Source organism: Callospermophilus lateralis, chromosome 14 (genome assembly GCF_048772815.1).
Source record: "Callospermophilus lateralis isolate mCalLat2 chromosome 14, mCalLat2.hap1, whole genome shotgun sequence".
Classification (NCBI taxonomy): domain Eukaryota; kingdom Metazoa; phylum Chordata; class Mammalia; order Rodentia; family Sciuridae; genus Callospermophilus; species Callospermophilus lateralis.
In genome coordinates, this window is record NC_135318.1 from 1,577,732 (window position 1) to 1,599,743 (window position 22,012).

A 22,012-nucleotide genomic window follows, 5' to 3' on the forward strand; every position below is an offset into this window, starting at 1 on the left:
AGCAGAGGTACTGCACCCGGGAGAGCTAGGCCCCAAAGAGGTGCTGCGCCTGGGGAGGGCCAGGCCCAGCAGAGGTGCTGCACGAGGGGGGGTGGTGTCCAGGCCCAGTGGAGGTGCTGCCCCTAGGGGGGCCAGACCCAGCAAAGGTGCTCTTCAGGGAGCCCACACACAGCATGGAGAGCAGCAGCCACTGACCGAGGACCCAGGGTCCCTGAGGAGACACATCCCACCTGTGGGCTCTGGAGCTGGGGCACAGACAAGGGAGTCCAGAGGCCAGCAGCATCATCCGACATCCTGTCCTTAAGAATCTTCCAGATGCCATGAGACGTCCCCTTTCCACAGCCAGGGTGCCTGTGTCTGAAGGCTGGCAAGGAAGGCCAAGGGTTATGGGCCCACGTAACCATGCTCTCAGAAGGCCTGAGTGGCAGGTGGGGGCCACTGGTACATACATTAGGTCACCTGGCTAAAGGCAGGAGCCTGGGCGGGCTCCGTGGGGAAGGGCGCGTTCCTGGGCCCTGGTCTGAGGGTCTGTCGTGGTTCTATCCGCACCCTTTCTTCCCTTTTCCGCACTCTCTACCCTTGCTTGGCATCTTTGTGTCCCTTCCCGCAGTCTGCCTCTCGGGCAGCAGGGGCTTGGAAAAGAGCAGCAGGCTGGCCCTGGAAGAGGCCCACTCCTCCTCATGCCCAGGCTGTCCAGAAGTCCTTCCCGTTGAACTGTAGCCTGCCCTCCATGAGTCCCTACTTACTGGCTGCCTTCCTTCACTTGGTGACATCCGAGTGACAACACTCCGTGAAGGGCTTAATACTGGGCACCCTGCTCCCGACTGCCCAAGCTTCTGGGCTCCAAGGAAAAGCAGTGCAGCTCCTTCAAATGCAGAACATGCAGTACCCCAGGAGCGTCCCTTACACCCTGTGGCCACTGGCCCCACAGCAGCAGGTCTCAGGCCAATGGCAGTCTTGGGACACGTTGTCATGAAGAAGCCTCTGCATGGGGTCTGGAACTGGTGGCCAGGCCCTACCTCATCTTCCTGTCCTGGGACATCACAACCCTTCAGGCCCTCCCCACAGACTATCCGGCCAGCGCTCTTAAGAGACAAAAGGCTCCTGTTAGAGAAGGAACCCGTGGTCACTGCGGGGGTTCTGTCCCCTTTCACAGCAGGACCCTGAGGAAGCCACACACCGCCTCCCTCTGGTGTGCTTCCTCCTGCTCTCTCAGGGACCTCAGTGCTACCATCTTGTCAGGCCCCAGCCCCCTACATTAGTCAGTTTGTGCTGCTGTGACCAAAATGCCCAACAGGAACAACTCAAGAGGTGAAAACGTTTCCATGGTGGGCAGACTCCAGGGCTCCGGGCCCAAGGTGAGCCAGAGCACCGTGGCAGAAGGGGGTGGTGGAGGGAAGCTGCTCTGTGCCCGGCAGCCAGGGAGCAGAGAGGGGAGGGCAAGGGGCTGAGGGACGGTGCTCCCTTCCAGGGCAGCTGCAGTGACCCCTCCAGACACGCCCCACCTGCCTGCTGTGACCACCCAAACTAGGAGGACTGACATGGCCAGTCACTTCACCTCTGAGCACTCCCGCATCCACAGGAGCTGTCGGGGACACCTCATATCCAAACCACAACACCCACACCATGTCACCCTCATCGAACACCCACCAGCAGCACCGGAAGTGCTGACCCCTTTCCAGTTCAGCTCCACTCTGCTTGGCTTCCAGGCATCCCATAAGCGGGTCCTCACGCAGGGCTAAGCCCCACTCCTCTGCAGTCCTCACCCTGGGGCTCGCCTGGCCCTCCTGGGTGCTTGGGCGCAAGGCTCTGTGCCCCACTTGTGCACACACCACAGAAACATCTTCCCTTAGCCACTTGGCCCTCTGGGACTCCTCTCACAGAGCCCAGCCCAGCCCACTAACGCAGTGGCTCTCCTCACCAAGGCCCTGGGCCATGCTGGATCCTCTGTCTCACACCTTGTAATCTGTCAGGAAATCCCAGGACCCTTCCCATAGGCGCCCGGAGCTGACTGTGCTCAGGGTCTCTGCCACCTCCCAGCATCTGTGTGTCTTAGCGATGGCATGTCACCAGCATCTCCACAGCCCCATTCCCCATGGCTGCACTGACCCAGCCTCGCCGCAGCAGCCGAGTGACCCACGTGTGGGGTTCATGGCACTTGTCCTGCAGGTGGACAAGCACTCCTGCTTGCCTTTCCCCCAAGTGCTACATGAACTGCGATCCCGGGAAGGGCTGCAGGGGCCAGCCCAGCAGGCCCTGGGAAGGGGTCTACACTCTCAAGGACCTCAGCCAGCACCTGGCCCACATTCCATTCCATTCCCCCGACAGTCCTGGCCAGTGCTCCATGCAGGCCTGACCTGGACACTGGCACGGGCAGTTTTGGGGGGGGGCAGGATGAGGGCCTTGGCTCCAACAGCAGGTGGGACTCTGCTGTCCCAGGAAGAGAGGCTGATTTCCACATCCCAGCCCTGAGCAAGTCTGTGGGGCAGCAGCCACAGGGGCCTCAGAGCCCCAGACAAGGACACAGACCCTGCCTCCAACCAATCAGAAAGGGACACCAGTGGCCTCTTTCCCTGTCCTGCACTAGCTCCAGTCACAGGTTCGGCCATTGGATGGGCAGCAACTGGGGGAATAAGGCCCCAGAGTGACTGGGGAGCGAGAAGGGAGCCTAGGGAACGCGGGAGTGCAGAAGCCCCAGACGGTACACAGAGGAGATCGTCCGTGAGTTGCTCTCGGACGCCTTGACAACCTGGGCAGGCAGACAGGACACAGGCCCACAGCCAGGGCCCTTTCTGACAAAGGAGCCAAGTCAATAGAGGAGCCCTCCTCACAAAGGACGCTGGACGCGGGGCTCATGTACATGAGGAGTGAGGCACAACCTAAGCCTCACACCTGCTGTAAATGCCAACTGAAGATGGCCACAGGTGCAGACGTAGCTGATGAAAACTTTAGAAGGGCCCGCTGGAGGACATCCTGGTCACTGGCTAGGCAGTTCCCAGACATGCTGCCAGGAGATAAGCTTCTGCTGGCCAGGAGGAAACCTTTGCTCTGAACCCGGCTACTCTGGAGGCTGGGGGGGGGGGGGGTCACAGGGAAACATCGTGAGACTCTGTCTCAAAATAAAAATTAAAAAGGGCTGGGAGGTAGCTCAGGGGAAGAATGCCCCTGGATTCAATCCCCCTGCCAAACCAACCCAAACCAAATCCCTTTCTCTATAGAAAACACAGAATGACAGGATGCATTAAAAAAAAAAAAAAAAAAAAAAAAAAACAGAAGCTATCTGAAACCACACAGCTGACAAAGTACTTTAGCCAAAATATAGGAAGAATGGGCCAAATCAGTAGTAATTAAGCACACAATCAACCATCACCTTAACATCAAACGCAGACTTCACCATGACCCATGAGCCTATGGACCTGCTCGCATCTGGGCTGAGTCCACATTTGGGGCAAGGGGCAGGGGAGGGTCACTCGCTGTGGGGGTCCATGACAGTGCTGCCCTAAAGTCAGCAGGCGGCATCACACAAAGTCGGGCACTCACTCGCCACAGGACCCAGCAGTCTACCTCCAAGGGCTTGGGCAGAGTCAGACGTGGGTCCACACATGTGGTCACTGGTCACCAGGCACTGCGTGGCTGGCAACACTGTGGACAAAAACAGGCATGGCGAGCTCTGCCCTGCAGGTCAGCCTGATAGCTGCTGCTGGGAAGGAAACCATCCTTTCTCACAGAGACCTACAGGCTGGTGCTGGACAGCTCTCTGCATGTCACCAGGCCCCAGGAGCAACGTGGACTCCCTTCAGTGGGAAGGGACATGCAAGCTGGGGCACCCCCATGGTGGAGTGCAAGACGAGGAGGTGCCTGGGTCCAGGCACAACCACCCAAAATGTCTCAGACACAGTCGCGTGAGCCTCCCAAGGGCAACACTATGGGCACTGGGGCTGGGGACCTTGGTGAACTGTCTCCACCCACGGGGGCTAGGGCATGTGACCAAGCAGTGAGTCCTAACCCTGCTGGGTGGCGAGCCCGAATTCTGCCCGTCAGCCCCTGCCCACTTAGGCTTCCTGCAGAGAGGCCCAGAATGCTCCCTCTCTGGACCCACAGGTCCCACAGTTGAGTGGGAGCTGTCTGCTTGTGCAGCTGTCCCCTCTCATTTCAGGGAGACTGGGGATCACGGAAAGCACCAGCACGTGCTGGGACACCTGCCAGGTGGGTCTCGGGAGGGTGCGAGGAAGGTTGGGTGCCCCACACACAGAACCGGGCCTGGGCTGCCAGGGGAAGACACACAGCTGCGGCCCCCACAGCACAAGGCAAGCTGCACACAGCCTGAATGGTGAGCAGAGCAGGGGAGGCCCAGAGGCCGAAGGGCACTCGGCCGGAGAGAGACGTGGGTCCTGCTGGCCCCGGCCCCAAGGCGCTGCCCCTCTATGCACCTGCCTTTTTTGGGTTGGGATGGGAAACAAGCAGCCCCTATGATGTGGCCAGGAGGGCAGAGCTGAAAGGAGGAACCAGCAGCAGAGTCCCACTGACTTTATTTCACTGGAAGTCTCAGGGGAAGACGGCCCTCAGCAGGGTGCGACAGGACCAGGTGTGCAGAGTCTCCCCTCACCCACAAGGCAGGAAGCAAAGTGAGTGGGCCGCAGCTGGCGCCCGACACTCCCAGCCACCACAGCCACCACAGCCACCCTCCGGAGGAGGACAGGTGCTGCTGGCAGAAGCTCCTCCGCGCTCCAGAAGGGCTCCTGTGAGAAGGCAAGGTCGGGCTCCCAGGGCGAGAGCCGCCAGGAAAGGACTCACTCCAACAGCGGCCAGTGTCGGAGACCGTGAGAGGAAGGACAGAGAGGGCCGGGCGCTAGAGCAGTATGTGGTATTTCAGCGCCCTGGGGACCCTGTTGATGACCAGCCTGCCATCGTAGCTCAGGGAGGCAAACAGCCATGGGTCAGCTGAGGACCAGTCCACAGCGTACACACTGTCCTCATGCTCCTCGTACGTGGCGATGACGTTGTCCTGCAGGGGCTCCTTGCTTCTGCAACCCAACAGAGAAGAGCTGTGAGCCAGGCCCAAGGGCAGCAGGGGACAGGAGGGATCCCGTAGGGAGCCGGTCTCTCATCTGAACCACGGGAAGTCCACACGGCCTGGCTGAGCCCAGTGTGTGTCCCTCACTGGTTGTGGGGAGAGGACGTCAGTGACCTGTGGGCATCAAGGACACCTGCAGCACAGCAGGTCCCTGGTCCTCAGTGCTGTGGGTGCCTGGGTGAGGTGCTGTCAGTGCGAGGGTCTCCTGGCTCAGCGCAGTGCTGGGGAAGTGGTCTCCATGACTGAGGAGAGCGTGACATCAGATCTCCAGGAACTGAGCTGGGAGCATCTGCCCTACTCCCCTGCTGCATAGAGGTCAGGCAGCACGAGGGCCCTGCCAGCGTCCCTGAGCAGAGGGTGTCGCGTGCCAAACAGCAGACCACCTCTGCACCTCCTAAGAGGAGAGTCAGCTCAGGTCTAGAGGCCCACCCAACAATCTCATGCTAGGATGACAGGTGGGGTCAGCACCTGCAGGCATGAGCAGCAGGGGCCTCCGGCTTGTGCTCACGGAGGGCCGGCAGCAGGCACAGGTGCTTGGTGCTCTCCTTCCCACCACCACAGGAAGTCCCCTCCACTCACACCCTAGTCCAGGGCCTGGCTGTCTCTAAGCAACACTTTATCTCCCAACGAGACAAACCTAGGACCTCAAAGCCCCCACTCTGGAAGTAGGCTTTGCGAGGCTGTGGGTATCCCTAAGCTCTGGCCTTCCCAGATAGTGGACTTGCCAATGGTCAACAGACATGTTGTGACAAACACCACGTATAACCCCCTACAGGGACTTCTCTCTCCTTTATTTAAAGGCATCAAGATGGAGGGAGGGTACCTGCCGACCATAAGTGCTTCCTCCCTGAAGCTGCTCACACACTGGTCACATGTGTGAGTAGCTCAAAAATTGGTCACATGGCAGGACACACTGTCCTCTCAGTAGGCCATGTGACCAATCAGCTTTCCCCAACAGACAGGACATGTGAATGGCTGCAGACAGCCTGGGAGGAAGCCAAATCTACATGTCCAAGTCCTCATGGCACATGGCAAAGGAGGGGTTGGAATCAGGCACGTGCTCACAAGTCCTTTCCTGGCCCTGTTTCTAATATTTGATTGACAGACAGCATTGCCCACAGCCATTGGTTTTATTCCAGAACCTCCTCTGGAGTTGGAGGCATGGGCCTCTGGGGTGGTGGCTAGGCCTTGCTCCACTGATCCGGAGGGAGAGGGAAGCTGTTGCAGGTGGAAAGGGACCTACACAGACTGGAGAAAGGAGCAGCATCCTTGGCTCACACTGGGAGCCCTGCTGTCACTAGCTACGAGTGACCCTAGGGGACAAGTCACAAGGGATGTGAGCCCTGGGACAGGGGGCTGCCCTAGCCGTCTCCCAGTCTCCCAGCCACAGGGCAACGGAGCGCAGATACGAGCGCACAATTTCCCCACTGTGAGCAACACCCGGGGCCAACCAGGACCTAGCTCTGTGCCCCAGGGGTGTGCCTGGACTCAGCCCAACACGGGCTGAGGGTGGAGAGCACACAGTCCATGCTCGAGTCTCCACAGCGAGCACCCGGAGGCCCAGGTGCCATGCTCACTCCTGAAGAGCATCACATTCATTCAGGTTTTGTAGGTGGCATTTGGGAAGAACACAGGAAGATACGCCCTGGGGCACATTCTAACACCACCAGAGCTGTCTCGGGGCCAGGCACCCTGGAATTCATCCTGCACTGCTGGGAAGACGGGGACCTTAACCATGCACAGGGCACTTTCCATGGAGGCTCCCGGACCCAGGACTGCGTGTGAGCACAGACAAGAGCCGCCCTGCAGTCAGTGGTCCTTACTTCTCATCTGCATGGTGCTCCTCCGGGTCACTGACATCGTCGTCGTCCACCAGGTGGCCAAAGGGCTCGGAGGAGATGGACACCATGTTGGACAGGATGACTCTGCTGTCACTGCTGCCGGTGAGAACCAGCTGGTCATGAGAGTGGTTGTAGCGGACGCTCCACACCCTGAAAAGGGCACAGCAGCTGCTGAGCTGTCCTGACTTGATGCCCTCAGAGGCCCTGGCCTGGCGGGGCTGAGTCATGTTGAGTGTCCCTGGGTATCTCACCCCCACCTCCTGGGCTAAAGGCAGGGCTCCTAAGCAGGGGGTTAGGCCTACCATATGCTGCTCTAAAATATTCTCCTAAGTCCTCACAAACAGAGATGAGAAAGACCAAATGTCAGCTTCCCCCTGTGGAGGGAGAGGCTTATTACTCAGGGTTTCAGACAGGCTTTCTACAGCTCCCAAACAAAAACCACCTCCCCAGAAGTGACACATGAATTAGCGACAACCTGTATCATCAAACAAAGCCCTGGGACATCTTTCGGGTCAAGCTGGCTGCCATGGGCCCAGGATAAGGGCCTTGGCACCCCCGAGGACCAGGGACAGTGGTGGGGTGTGTCTTCCTGACATAAGCCCTGCAGCATGATGAGCCTGGTCTCTGTGGTGCTGCCCACAGCGGGACGTGGGCCCAGGCACAGAGTGTAGCACAGCTGGCACGTGGAGATGCCCCGTGTGGCAGGCACTCCCTGGCTCTCTGCTCAGATTGCAGCAAATTATAGGCCACTCACTGAATTTCTCAAAATGGCACATGAGTCCTCTAGGGCTTTAAAATGTTCCCACTGCAGAAACAATATCGCTTCTGACAAATAATTCACCCACCAGAGACACAGCTGTGGGAAGCAAAGATCCCAGGGCGCCCAGTGCCAGGGCAGGCTCCCTGCGAGGGCCGCCACCCTTCCAGCCCTGTCCTCCACCCTCCTCTGTGCACACACTTCTGAATTTTAAAGGATGGGTTCATGCTGTGTACTATTCCATGACTTGATCCTTTTACACACTTAGCAGAAAGTACCCAGCATATGGCAAACATTCAAATAATATTTGAGAGAGAACGAATGATCCCGGGCACCCTTCCACATCCATACACATGCAGATATTCCTCATTCTTTCTGACAGCTGCATAATCTCCACTGCACGGATGTCACCTAATTTACTTAACCAATCCCCTCTGATGGACATTTGGGTCGCTTCCAGTTTTCATGCATTGCAAACAATGCTGCGTGAACATCTGTGCCCGTTTACTTTTGCAGATTTGAACCAGCACTGTTCAAGGGAAAACAGGATCTCATGTTTTTCTTCTTTTCCTACGCTTATAAATCACAAACACTCAGATTTGGAATTAGTGCTTCTTTAGGAAAAATAAAACTGGGTTGATTGAATGATTCACAGCAGTACAAACTAAGCTGGTTTGTGCCTCTCCAAATGGTAAAGTAATTAGCAAAATAAATTATACAGTCCCCTTTCCCTCAAGCGGATGCGAGCCACAGTACCAGTGGGAGTGTTCCTCCAGGGTCTTCACCGGCTCCGTGACGTTCCTGGTGTCCCAGAACTTCACCTTGCAGTCATCCCCACAGCTTGCCAGGTAGTACTGCTTATTAGGGTTGAAGTCGAGGTCGCGCACCAGCTGTCCGTGGGCATTCTCGATGCAGTATATCTGGCTGAGAGAGGAAAAAGAACAGCACATGAGAATGTTTAATGGGTGACGGAGAGCTGCCGAGTCGCAGGCGCACCTGTCTCCAGGGCCCTCCAAGCCCCCGCCAAGGGCACGGCCCTTCCCCCTGCCAGCAGCTGAGCAGAGGAATCTCAGCCTGGGGTGCCTGGGTCCCCTCTACAATCCTCGCCTGCACAAGGAGGGCACAGGGCACCAGGAGCCTCTGAGGGCAAGGCAGCCAAGTGCCCCAGGTGTGTCTGTGATCCCCCTGAGCTGGGGAACAATGTGGGCTCACAGCTACCACAGAGGAAGCCTGGTGTCTGGAGGAGAGAGGCTGGGGGACCACACTGCCGGCGAGAGCTGAAGCCGGCCTGCGGAAGGACACCTGGTAAGTTCTGGAAGGATACAAGAGGGAGGAAGGAAAGGAAAGGAAAAAAAGGGCAGTGGAAGAAAGCACATGTGTGGCTGGTGTTGGGGGGCACGTAGCGAGCGCAGGAAAGCCCTGGGAGGCCTGGAGAGAATCGAGGGAGGTGGGCTGGCCCACACGCCTTGGGATCTCACCACCACGTGGCCAGTGGGATCTGCTTGTTCTGAAGGACCGTCCATATAGGAGCATCTATATAGGAGTGTCCACGTAGGAGTGTCCACATATGAGTGTGTGTGCACGTTTACTTTTGTGTGTGTTGTTTATGCAACAGATACACACATACATACACACACACACACACACACTCCTACACCTGGGCATGCACATGCACAGGGCCCCTACACACGTGTGCCCAGGTACACAAGCACCCCTAACTTGATCCCACACCTTCTGCTGCCAGCTGCCTTCCAGTGAGACTGGACTGGCCCAAGAGGCCTGTGCGCTGGCCCGTGCTGCCCTGCTCTCCCTGTGCACAGCGCTCTGCTGGCTTCCCCACTGGTGGCATCGTAGCCTCTCCTGCCACCATTGACATCCTCGCTCCTTTGGCAGCAGTGGGGCTACCAGCGCCTTGTAACCATGCCTCGCGGGTCAGGGGACAGTCGCTCTTCCCTGCACCCTGATGCAGACCAGCTCGGCCCCTTCACTCCCACTCTGGCCCTGAGCTGTTTTAAATCTTGAGCTGGTTTTTATATCCAGCACCTTTTCGATATCTTAACATTGTTTTTGTAAAAGTAAGAAACCCCAATCTTTGTGAGTTTTCAGGTGAAACAGACACATGTACAAAATTAAAAACTGGCACATCCCAGGGAGCTGGTGGGTGATCACAGTGCACTAACTACCAACTGCAGGGCCACGGCAAGCTCTAGTGGCAGTGACTTTGACATACAAACATGGCGCATTCTAGAAGAAATGCCACAGGCACCGCGGCAACATAAAAACTGAAGCTGATATGAAAGAGAGGCTAACAGACAGCAGAATGGCTCCTTGCTGTGTCCCTGATTCCTGCAGGAGCCACCTCCTGGCCAGAGAGGCAGCAGGCACAGGGAGGTGACAGTGGGGTGCGCCCACTAGGGCTGACTCTGGTTGGGCCCACATCTCATCTTTCAGTTCCTTGTCAGGTCCTTCGCAGAGTAGTGGGCAGGGGGAGGGGCCACAGGCCACGGAGAGCAGCTCCCGAGGCCTGGCCACAGCTCCCCACCACAGCAGCCCTGGGTGCAGAGATGTGCAAGAACAGGAGCGGCCTCTGGCCATTTGCAGCCCCTGGGTCTTCAGAGGCCTTGGGACTGAACTTAAAGGTGTGCCCCCCTCCCTGGAAGCAGCGCAAGTTACTGCATGACATCCGTCTCTTCAGCGCAGTGATAAATTATGGTGTGCCAAGGGGATAAACTGCATCTTAAAAAAGCTTGTGCAGCTCCTGTTGCCATGGCAACAGACATCCCACCATCACTCCTTTGCCTATCAAAATCACAACTGGAACAGAAAAATCGCTCTTGTTTGTTCCATTAGAACTGCTGGTTGTTGCACATAATTACTTAAATGACAAAATATGACTACCCGACAGGTATGTCTCTTGAAAACACAGCAGCGGTCAAAGCCAAGTCCTGGAGGGAGGCTGGAGCAGGGCGGCCATCGCCAGCCCTCAGGGGCTCATCGTGAGACAGAGCACCATAGCCCCATCACAAAGCCTGGTGGCACCGTGAACTGCACAAGCAGGGACAGCAACTGGGACAGCACAGCCAGCCAAGGCACAGGGCCCCATGCACACACACTTTGGCTTAACTTGGGGAGATGATTTTGTGATTAGCCTGCAAAAATGACATAAAGACAGACCATGTGCCCCCAAATGCACCTGGCTTCTAATCACCTCTGCCACTGAAATAGTTCCCGTCCAGGGAAGAGGAAAGGGAGGGAAGACACAGGGACAGACACAGGGACAGGCACACGCACCCGTCACTGACCTCATGCTACGCGTGTCCCAGCCTCGGAGGGTGGTGTCGCTGGCTGTGGCCACCTGGGTGCAGTTGTGATGCGGGCTCCAACGCCCTGAGGTGAACTTCAGCTGTCCTTTCCCTTCCAGGGACGCCGAGCTGGCCAGCTGGGAGTGCCAGAAAGAGGAGGAGAGAAATCTGAACCCTGTTCAGGAAAACTCAAGAGGGCATCCTATACTCAGGATTTAGGGAAAGTAACCATCAGAACAATTAGGAAGGCTCTCTTTGTCTTCTTCCTTTAAAAGGCATGAATGTTTGAACCTTATTTTGGGGAAAAAACTAGAAAACTGAGCACAGCAAAAAATAGAAAGCATATTAATAGACTTCTATCACAGAGGACCTGCAAATGTGTGATTAAAAGTGAACCAGCTCAAACGTGAACAAAACAACATGGCATCACTCAAACGTCTGGCTTCCCCCAAGAGGGAAGGTAAGTGGAGTCCACAGGAGCAAGCTCTGGAGAAACAAAGGGAAACCCCCCGACTTAATCAGCTCCCTCTCCATTCTTTCTTGTGAGGACCAAGATGCTCATGCAGAGGCTAAGCATCGACAGACCTGAGAATCACTGGGAACCGTCTCTTGGGGCTGAAGCTTCCTCCGGGCAGAGAGGAGGCAAGACCCAGTTGCAAGACCTGGGGGAAGAGCTTCCTCCCGATCCCACTTCTCCATGCACCAGGGACTACATGCACAAAGGACTCACCCTGGCTATACCATTATTTCCACGTGGGGTCTGGGTGGCCTACTCTCACTCACGGTGACTTCTGAGGATAGAGGCTGCAGGCCTGCCTTGGGGGTACGCTCTGTCCCACCCCAAGCTGTCCCCAGCGTACACAAGCTCTCCATTGGTTAATTGACTTAAGCGTTCAACAACAGTGCTCAAGAGCCCTCTGAGCAGCCAGGTGGCCAAGCATCCAGGGAGGCAGGCCAGGCTGTGGCAGCCCTGGACAAAGGCCCTGGGGAGTCAATGAGACCCAGCGACAGTCCTAGGGACTAATGGGTATTCATCGAGGGCTTTGTTGAACAAGGGCAGTGTAAGTGTCCAGACTCAAGAGATGAACAGGCCTGGACATACTGCTCGAGCCACGATTTAATCAGAAACCCCAGCACTGGGTAGCAGGTTGGCTAGAGCAAAGGATGGGAAAGACAGGCTCCTAAAGGGAGAGAAAGGTCCCCACCTGCCCAAAGCTGAGGACTTCACAGTTCAGAGCACACAGGCTGAGACCTCCTTTCCCTCCCAGCAGAGGCCTCAGCACCCTGGGGGGAGTGGACTGTCCTCTGAGGGCTGTCTGAGCCTGTGCCCACCTTGAAGAAAGGGACTGGAAAGGCTGGAGCCCCTAACAGTCCTGGCCTGGCCCTGGGAAGACATGGGGCCACTGAGGGATTCACAGAGCTGAGGCCCAGAATGACCATGACTGAGAGCCTAGGGTGGGAGGCCCAAGGGCAGGTGACGGAGACTGGCAGAGAACAGGAGGCAGACATGTGGCGAGCCCCAGGAGCAGCCACGGCCTCAGACCACGACTAAGGACGATGAACAGGGCGCCCCTCCAACCAGAACTCCCGCTCTGAGGCCCTCCAGGGGAATCTGGGAAAGGGCACCCACTGCTCACCAGGGAGACGGCCCAGCTGAGACAACAGCCCTCCAGTGAGACCCTCCCTCACCCTGCAGGACCTGCTCTCTGCTCGGAGCTGTCCTCTTTGTCCCAGGAAATCCTCCCCCAGCCCACTCTCCTGCACATTAAATGAGGAGTCTGAGATTTGGCAACTCATGACCTACACACCATGTGTGGCCCATTGACTCTCCACAGAAAGCTAAGGGGCTGTTTATGTTCTGTGCAAAACGTGCTCGTCACATCCCTGGAGGGGCACTGGTAGGCACGGCGGTGCCAGACCAGAGGCCAAACGGGAGCAGCCGCCAGGGTACAGAGAAGTCCTGGAGGACAGGCAGGCTCAGGCAGCAGGCACGGGGGTGGGGGGCAGGGAACACGGGCAGAACTGACAGGAGGACAGCAGGGTCTGGGGCAGGGGCGGGACACCCATGCTGAGATGGTGAGGAAGCGAGAGCCCAGGCAGCAAGTCGCTGTGGTCACTCTCAGGGAGCAGAACATGGAACTCATGGAAATGGACCTGCCGCAGTGTGTGCAGAGGTGCAGAGCCAGAGCAGGCGCAGCAGGTGGGGGAGAGCCAGGGTCCAGTGGGATGTCGGGAAGAAGAGCTGGAACAAGGACAGGCAGAGGTCACCCAGCAGTCCTGGGCACTCTCCCTAGCAAGCCAGCTGCCCACACAGCAGCTCAGAAACTGAACTCGGACTAGCTTGAGAAAAAGGGAACTCGACTCTAAGAAGCCAGTGTCCAGGGCAGGGTGTGGCTGCAGGTCAGGAACAACCAGCATCAGAGACCACTCCCACTGCCATCTCCGCCCTCTCCACACCTCCCAGTCCCCCTCCCAGCTTCCTCATATCCAAGGGCAGGAGGCAAAGGTGCCCAGAGCACCCGTCTTGACATGTCCCTGACTAGGCACCCAGGAAGAGCACAATGAGCCTCAGAGTTCCCCCAGAATTCCTGGAGGATGTCCGCTGGCTCAGCAGGCCGGGGCCCACCTGCGACAGCAGCGGAGAGTGTAGAGGCTGAGAGAGGCGCTCTGCTAGATGGTGGTGGTGTGTCCTGCCCCCTCCCTCTCCCTGTCAGGTTCCACCAGACCCTTTCCTTGTGTGACCTTTGCAGAGAGCAAGCTCAGCTCGCTACAGGCTGAGACTGCTTGGCAGACGCCCAGCAGGGACGAGGCAGGAGCTGGGCACAGGTAGCCCTGCAGCAGGGCTGGTTCCCAGTTAGAGGGCAGGGGGCCCTGGCAGTGTGACGCCCAGGAGAGTGTCACCATCACAAGCCACACAGGCGGAGGAAGATGATGGCAACAATCTCAGTCCTGGGGGAGGAGATGAAAACAGCTCCTTTCCACAGCCACGAGGGGCACAGTGGCCAGAGAGGAAAACCAGAAGCACCAGAAGCGATGCTGCCGTGACAGAGACACAGGTGGCCCTGGCTCCTCGACTCCCAGCTGGGCTCAGCCCCAACCTCCACACAAGCAACTTAAATGAAGAGCTCTTTCTGCAGGACCCACCCACCTTAGGTGGAAAAATAAGGTCAAAATTTTACAGGCATCATTTCAGTGTTCTGAAGATGAGGTTACCAGGTTAATGATCACCGTGGATGATAGCAGACGTTAAAAAGTAATAGATGGAGCTGGGTGCAGAGGCACGCCTATAATCCCAATGGCTTGGGAGGCTGAGGCAGGAGGATCCCAAGTTCAAGGCCAGACTCAGTAATTTGGTGAGAACCTAAGCAACTTAGCAAGACTGTCTCAAAATAAAAATTAAAAATGGCTGGGAATGTGGCTCAAGTAATTAAGCATCCTGGGTTCAATTCCTGTTACAGAAAACAAATGAGTGAAGATAATAACAATAGATAACAAAGCAAGGAATGAAGCAGCCGGACAACCAGGACTGGCTACCGTCTGGCTCATCAATCCTGGGTCTCGTCCCCACCTACTGAACGTCACCCACTGTTGCACTGCTATGGGGACACAGCAGCTCCACAGTGAGCTGCACCAGCTGGTTCAGAGTGTCCTGGAGAACAGCAACGCCACCCCAGAGGGTGGCCGCAGCCTCCAGCAAGCACCCAGCGGACCTCACAGGAGTCACCTGCCACGGCACCTCCTCCACTTCTAGCCTGGAGGCCTCAGGAGCCAAAAAGCCAGGCTGAGCAGCCCCTGCTCCAGAGCAGTGGCCCAGCTCCAACACAGCCCAGGACTCTTCCAGACCCAGAAACAATGCGGCACTAGGGGAAGAACCAAACTGCCAGCAAGCACCCATCAGCCACGCAGCCCAACCGCCAGTGCTCCCTGAGTGACTCCTCGGCCCACAGTGCCACTCCCCTCACACCGACGGTCTGACCACAGAGGAAAAGTGAGACCAGAGTGGAGGAGCCCAGGGGAAACCAGGGTGGGGGAGCCTGTTAAGGTCTATAAACAAGTCAGGATGGCGCCTGGCATTTTGCAGAGGGAGTGGTTTGTGAAGTAGCGCCAGGAGCCATTAAGTGTGGAGATTTCTTATTGGTTGACTGCTGTATGTAGTTTATGTTAATTAGATAAGCTGTGTGGAATGTATATATACCCCTCCTGACCTACAATAAACGGCTCCCACTCCTGCTGTATCAATGGACACAAGTTGCTCATCTCCCCCCGATTATTTTGCTGTAGCTGGACTGCGGCAGATGGTGGCCCGTACTGGGAGCCCTGGGACATTCGGGGGTGATGAAAAAAAGCTGCCCGTCCCTAGACAGGACGGGAGCAAATCTGCTCATCCCTAGACAGATAGGGCGAGAGGAAAAATGATCATTTTGAGAAAATGGAGAAGATTGATGCAGTATGTTTGTGTCTTGTTTTGTCTCAGTGTATTGTATTGTCTTTGTGATGAAAATATGGAAGGGGTGAGAAGTAAATTACTAAGGGAAGGAGGCACCCCAGTGGAACCAAGAATAGTTAGGGCATGTGTTGATGGAAGCCCAGGAACTTTAGTCAGAAAGAAGAAAGTTCAGAAGAAGGAGGATTATCAGGAAAAAAGTTGCAGCAAAAGGCTATTACTGGATACTTTTTGTTACTGGAGGGTGCGTGAATCGGCGAGGCGGCTGCCACGTCCGCGAGCTGGTCATGGCACAGCAAGGACTTTCCAAGTGGCGGCAGCCTGCTCTTCCCCGCCCCGGCCTGGGAGCGGGACGCTACTGCGAGAGCCCAAATCCAAACCTGACCCAGAGGCACAGTCTCACAGGCTCTTGCTCCCTGTGCCCAGTGGCAGTCGGAACACTCCCCGGACTCTCCCTGGGGTCATCTGGGGCTGCCCCGGATGCTGCAGGCAAAAGACAGCCCACATCCCTGAAGTTTGATCATTTCCAAGGCCAGTAACTACAATGGATCTCCCACACCTGGAAGCTAATGAGTAATGAGCATTATTAAGGCTTATTTCAAATGTAAAAAAATCTTGAGATAATGTGCTAAATTGTTCAAAAGGTTGTTTTCTTAGTGGAATGCTACAGGATTTTCTTTAGCCAGCATTGCCCAAGTTCCTGCCTTTGGTCCCAGTGCCGGTGAGGACGAGGGTGAAAGAATTTCCAGTGTTGCTGAAAACTGGATGAGTTTTCCGCTGAGAAATGGATGAGACTTTGGATCAAGCTAGCTGCCTGAAGAACTTACCTGGACTGTGATTTAAGCTAGCTGCCTGCAGAATTTACCTGGACTGTGAGTTAATCTATTGAGACACTGCTTTACCTGGACTAAGACAACAAACTGTAATCTACAACAAATTGTAACTCGGTATCTTTGCTAATGGTGTCATTGCTGGTATAATTTTTCCAAGGGCTTCTTGCATGGAGCCATCAATTGGCTTGGTATTGTGACATTTTGTATTCTCCCCTTCTGCTTGTAGCAGATTATTTATGGTGTTTGTGTAGAAACCACTATGGTCATTATTTAAATTAAACAAAAGGGGTAAATATTAGGGTCTGTAAACAAGTCAAGATGGCGCCTGGCATTTTGCCAGAGGGAGTGGTTTGTGAGGTAACACCAGGAGCCATTAAGTGTGGAGATTCCTTATTGGTTGACTGCTGTATCTAGTTTATGTTAATTAGATAAGCTGTGTGGAATGTATATATACCCCTCCTGTCCTACAATAAACGGCTCCCACTCCTGCTGTATCAATGTACACAAGTTGTTTGTCACCCCCGGTTACTTTGCTGCAGCCGGACTGCGGCAGGAGCCCAGGGGAAATCAGGGTGGGGGAGCCTGGGAGAGATCAGGGTGGGGGAGGCCATGGGAAATCAGGGTGGGGGAGCCCAGGAGAAACCAGGGTGGGGGAGGCCATGGCAAATCAGGGTGGGGGAGCCCAGGAGAAACCAGGGTGGGGGAGGCCAGGGGAAATCAAGGTAGTGGAGGCCAGGGAGAATAATGACAGCATGAGTTCAGAGACTCCAGGCACAAGAGGGTTGGTTAGAACCAACAAGGCTGCAGAGGCTGAGCAGAACTTAAATTGGGGCACAAGGAAGTGAGCCATCCCTGGAGAAGAGGCCTGGGTAACAGAGAGCCCAATGGGGACGGACCTGGCTGGAAGCATGGGCGCTTGGCTAGCCTTGAAGCAGGACAGGAAAGCAGGACGTCTAGAAGATGGCCAGCAGAGAGATGGCTGGAAACCGGAAGGCAGGGGTGGAAGAGGCTGTGGCTGGCGACAGCCAACTCAGCCTCAGGACCCACCCTGGCCCTCATGGCCTGAGTGGACCCTCCCCGGACAGCAGCCCCCAGTCAGCATCTGGATGACCAGAGTATGAGGCCTCCTGGACTCTGTCATGCTGACTCCAATGACGCAGGGGGGCATGCGGAAGAGGCCCAGTGAGACAAGGAACATGCATGGCACTCTCTGTGGCCAGCAGCCAGCGAGTACCCAGGGGCGAGGCCCTTGTCCACCTGGGGGAGCTGCGTCCCCCGAGAGCCACACTGGTGGACTTGGCAGCAGACTCTCCGGGACCCAGTGAGCGCTGTGTGGAGCACCTGCTGAGCCAGGCCGTATTCCAGATGGAAACAGACAGGACGACGGTGTGTGCTGTGGCGGCCCCGCACAGCAACAGAGGCATGACCACACAAGCAGGACCAGAGGGGAGGGGGACCAGCAGACAGGGGCCGAGGAGCGCGACCAGGAGCACAGTATGCCCACAGCAGCTCCCGAGTTCTTGCTGGTCAAGATGGAGGACACCACAGGCCAGAGGAGAAGGTGAGCACTACTGCCCCTTGCTGGAGGGTAGGGGAGGTGCAGCAGGGCTGTGGTGCCCAGAGCCTAGCAGGCACGGAGTGCCCATGCAGGTGCCTCCCAGGAGCCTGACCACATGGCAGAAGTGGCTTTCTCACTGACAGCTGTGGCCGGCCACCCTGACCCCCCCATCCACCCTCGGGCCTGAGATGGCTAAGTCAAGCATGATGGACTTGTTCCCTTCACAGTGATTAGCTGAGGCACGACGTGGACAGTGTCTGGCAGCTGGTAAAAGTCACCTCCAAGAAAGGATCTCCTAACAAAGAGATGTCCAGAGAAGCTGGCTTTCTCTTCACTGGTGTTGTGGAAGACTGGAGGTGAGGGTTAGAATGGCTGCAGTCACCTTGCAGCCATGACAAGTGGCAGTGATGTGCAAATGACAGACCAGAAGCAGCAAAGCACTGAGGACAATGCTCAGGGTGTGAATCTACCAGTCCTGGAGCTGCGGTACCTCCATGATTCTGGCCCCATAAGATGCTAAAACCTCCTGGGCTGGGTTGTGGCTCAGTGGTAGAGCACTTACCTAGCATGTGTGAGGCATTGGGTTGGATCCTCAGCACTGCATAAAAATAAATAAAATCATTATGTCTATCTACAACTAAAAAAATAAAAATAAACAAGTAAAACTTCCTCTTCACTTGAGCCATTTCTCACGATTTGCAGACAAATGCACACTAAGTGCCAACTTACAATGTAAGGGTCCAGCGAAGCGTCGGAGGAAGAGACCACCAAGAGACTGACTTTATGCAATAAGCAGGAGGGGGTTTATTGAGATTCCAGCATGCTGGGGCTCCGTGCCCACTCGAGAAGGGAGAGCAGCCCAGAGCCCAGAGCAGAGGTTGAGCAGCGCTTAAGTACACTTTTTGAGGAGGGCGGGGGCTTTGCATACATCAGAACAAATCATCATGAGGCGCAGGAAAAAATTGAACAACAACTCTGAGACATGATTAGTACATTGATTGGTGGGAACAGATTGGGCGGGGGTGATTGGTCACTCCTAAGTGGGGTACACATTCAAACTGATTGGTTTTAGGGCCTAAATGCCTACGTGACAAGCTACACAGGGTCCGAGGTTATTAGACAACCAGGGAGTCAGTGGGAATATTTACTGAGCAGTTCGGGTATTGTCTTAACAGCTACAGGAATTTCAGGTTTTGGGGGTAGCAGAGGAATTTAACAATACCTGGTCTTTTACACTTTAACTCAGGCTTTGCAGCTTAGAAACAGCTTAGAAATTTTACCCTTACAACAAGGCCACCTAAAAGAGCACCTCTGACATGCACAGGCACCCTCCTTCCCCGTCTCAGGCTGGGGGCTCTGGCCCCTGTGCCTCGTGCACAGAGGAGACACCTGAGCGTCCACCCTGCAGGGTGGGAGGATTAAGCTAGGTATCAGACATCAAGGGCCCAAGGAGCACGCGTCATGTGCACGCCCAGATGTTTCTGCTGACTCAAGAAGCCAACACCTAGGAGCCCTCCGAGGAGCTCTGAGCGGTCCTGCAGCAAGGGACGTGGAGAAGGCAGACACTGTCCTTTGGAGCACACGGTCTGAAGGTGGTGATAGAATTCACTGGAGAGTCCCTGAGGCACACTGCACCTTCAGGACACAAAAGCAAAAGAGGCAGAGCATCTAGCAAGAGCTGGGGTCACACAGCAGGATGCTGCTGCCACGGCTCCTGCTTCAAAGCCAGTAGCACTTGGGAACTGGGAAAGGACTGAGGTGGTACCCTGCCAGGATCATGTGGCCCAAGGTCACTGAAGTGCAGCACTGCACATTGGCTAACACGGGACACACAGAACCCAGGGAGCTGGATGGCCCACGCAACAAGGGCACTACCCAAGAAAGACGGGTGCTAGCCTTATAGAGCCAGCCGGCAGAGGGCCTGGAGAGGCCTCCTGGGCCCACAGGTGCTCTGTGCCAGCAGGGAGTGTGGTATCCTTTCCATTCACTTTCAATTTATTTCTAAAAGGATTCTCCTTGTAGGAGGATCAGAAATAACGGGGGCTTTGTTTGTTCTTCCCTTTGCTACACCAAAATCCAACCTGCTTCTGAAAACAATTCTATCCCAGGTCCAGAAATGTGGCAGGATCTTGATTCTACACTCTCAAAACACAGAGATTTATACATTTTACCAAGGTGACTGGAATATAAAAAAGGCACAAGTGATCTATTGGAGAGATGGACCTAATTATAGTCAATCCTTTGGAAAGGAGAGAGAGAGCTTTCATGAAGAACAGGAAGATTTAAGAAACTTGGAGTACAGCCATGTATGATGTACCCTTTATTTCTGAGTATCATCACCCCTTGCTGACTTTGGAGATAGCCATTTAGTCATGAAGTATCACTGCCTGCTTTTGGTACCTCAATCTCTTGCTCTGTCCGCTTTCCTTTGTGTGACCATCAGCAATCCAGCTTTGGAGGTCGTGTGTTACAGCTACTCCATCCACATACCCCCCATTCACCCATCTGTCTGTCTACTCCCCACCCCAGGCAACCTCCCAAGGTCCTCCTGAGGAGGGATGGCAGAAACAGTCTTGTGCTGTGAAGCCCTCGGTGCAGTGCTGGCCCCAGGAGCTCTTGCTGCCTTCCAACCCTTCTGTCCCAGGCCCTCTGTGCCCTTCACCTTGGCCTCTGGCCCATATCTGACCCAGACTGTTCTGGCAAAACTACACTGTACGTCAAAGGCAGCATCTACGTTCTCCAGCCCAGGGCCGCAGGGCAAGGAGGGAACGATGGAGTCACGCCTTGGCCAGGGCTCCAGCAGCAGGGGTCGCTGGCCCCACAGGGTGCTGTCTGGCACAGACTCAGGCAGTTCCCTCTCCTTCCACACACTTGGTCCCAAAGCCGTGTAACCTATCCCTGACCCAAAGCCAGGTAAATTACTCCTGATCACAGCAAGAAGCCTCTTGAGAGCCTGGAACACCGCACACTCTTGCTGGACACCAACATTTGGAAGTTTTAATGACTTTAGTTTTGTTTTATATGGTGCTGGGGATCTATGCCATTGAAAGATACTGTTTCAAAATTTAACTGAAACATTATAAAAGATACCAGTTATCAATAATATTTATGAAATCAAGACACAGTTATCTCTCATACTACATCATTAAGCTTTGCAATATAGTATGTTACTGAACGGCACACCTTCTTAAAGATAATTGTTTTTAAAGACAGATATCCTAAAGCATAAATTTCAATGACTGCTGCCTGAAACTTGCAGCTCTGAGGCGACATCTACTCAACCATCATCCACTGCTCCAAATACTCTGGAACACCTTTCTGAGTCTCACCAGGCCACCAGCTTTCACACTCCCACCAGCAGCGTCACTGACCTGGTTAACCATCTTGGTTATCAGATTCCACTCCAACAATCAAACTCACCTTCACAGAACACAAAATTACTGACCTTTGAAGAGCAGACCATATGCACACGCCTCCATTCTGAAGGAGGGCACGTCACTGACAGGGTGAGTGACAACTACCAGGCCTGTTCCTCAGCCCAGGTGGGTGACACCAGCAGTGTCAAGAATGGCAGTTAATTGAAAAAGGATCGATTATCTCTCCCAAGTGAGCTCGCTAACTAGTCAGTCTGGCCTAGGCATCCCGGCACACGGGGACTCAACGGGTCTGACAGCCCTAGCTCAGCCCCAGGCCTGCCCCCACCTGCTCGCTTCCATCACCAGACAGCCCCTGGCTGGCTGGACGGCACCCATGCCCAGCAGGGAGTCACCAGCGTGGGACGTTAGGGTGAGACAACAGAGCTTCCACACCATCAACGCCAACCTCGGCAGATGGCAAGGAGGGCAGCTGGAGGTGGACTGCTGAAGAGCAGGACAGCACCTTCTCCACCTCCTCACCTGGCACCAGGCAACACACAAAATGACTCCCAGGTGGAGGCTGCCAGCCTGGGCCTGGTGCGTGAGGAGCCCCAGAACTGGAGCTGAAGAAGCCACCATCAGGAAACATCGAGGGGCCCCAAGGAAAGGTGCTCCCTCTGAAAGGAGCCGCCAGGTAAGAGAAACAGAAAGCACGCGCCTCGTGCCCACCTGGGACAGCGAAGGCCACACAGGAGCCTGGACCTCTGCCTTCACCCGGCCAGGGGAGGCCACGACACCCTGCCAGGTGACTCCTACCACTGTGCAGAACCTTGCTATACACACCTTC

General features: G+C 55.5%; 1 protein-coding gene across 3 annotated transcripts in view; it reads right to left on the reverse strand.

The window, feature by feature from the left end:
• Positions 1-4,512: 4,512 nt before the first annotated feature.
• The window catches only part of Eipr1 (EARP complex and GARP complex interacting protein 1), a 114,878-nt gene continuing 97,378 nt past the window's right edge, over positions 4,513-22,012 (reverse strand). For all 3 annotated transcript variants that reach the window (XM_076833493.2, XM_076833491.2, XM_076833492.2), the window contains 4 exons: positions 10,975-11,111; positions 8,429-8,596; positions 6,898-7,065; positions 4,513-5,024 (listed from right to left, as the gene is read on the reverse strand). In XM_076833493.2, coding sequence (XP_076689608.1) covers positions 4,850-5,024; positions 6,898-7,065; positions 8,429-8,596; positions 10,975-11,111 — 648 coding nt within the window. In that variant the 3' untranslated portion in view covers positions 4,513-4,849. The remainder of the gene's footprint in view (positions 5,025-6,897; positions 7,066-8,428; positions 8,597-10,974; positions 11,112-22,012) is intronic.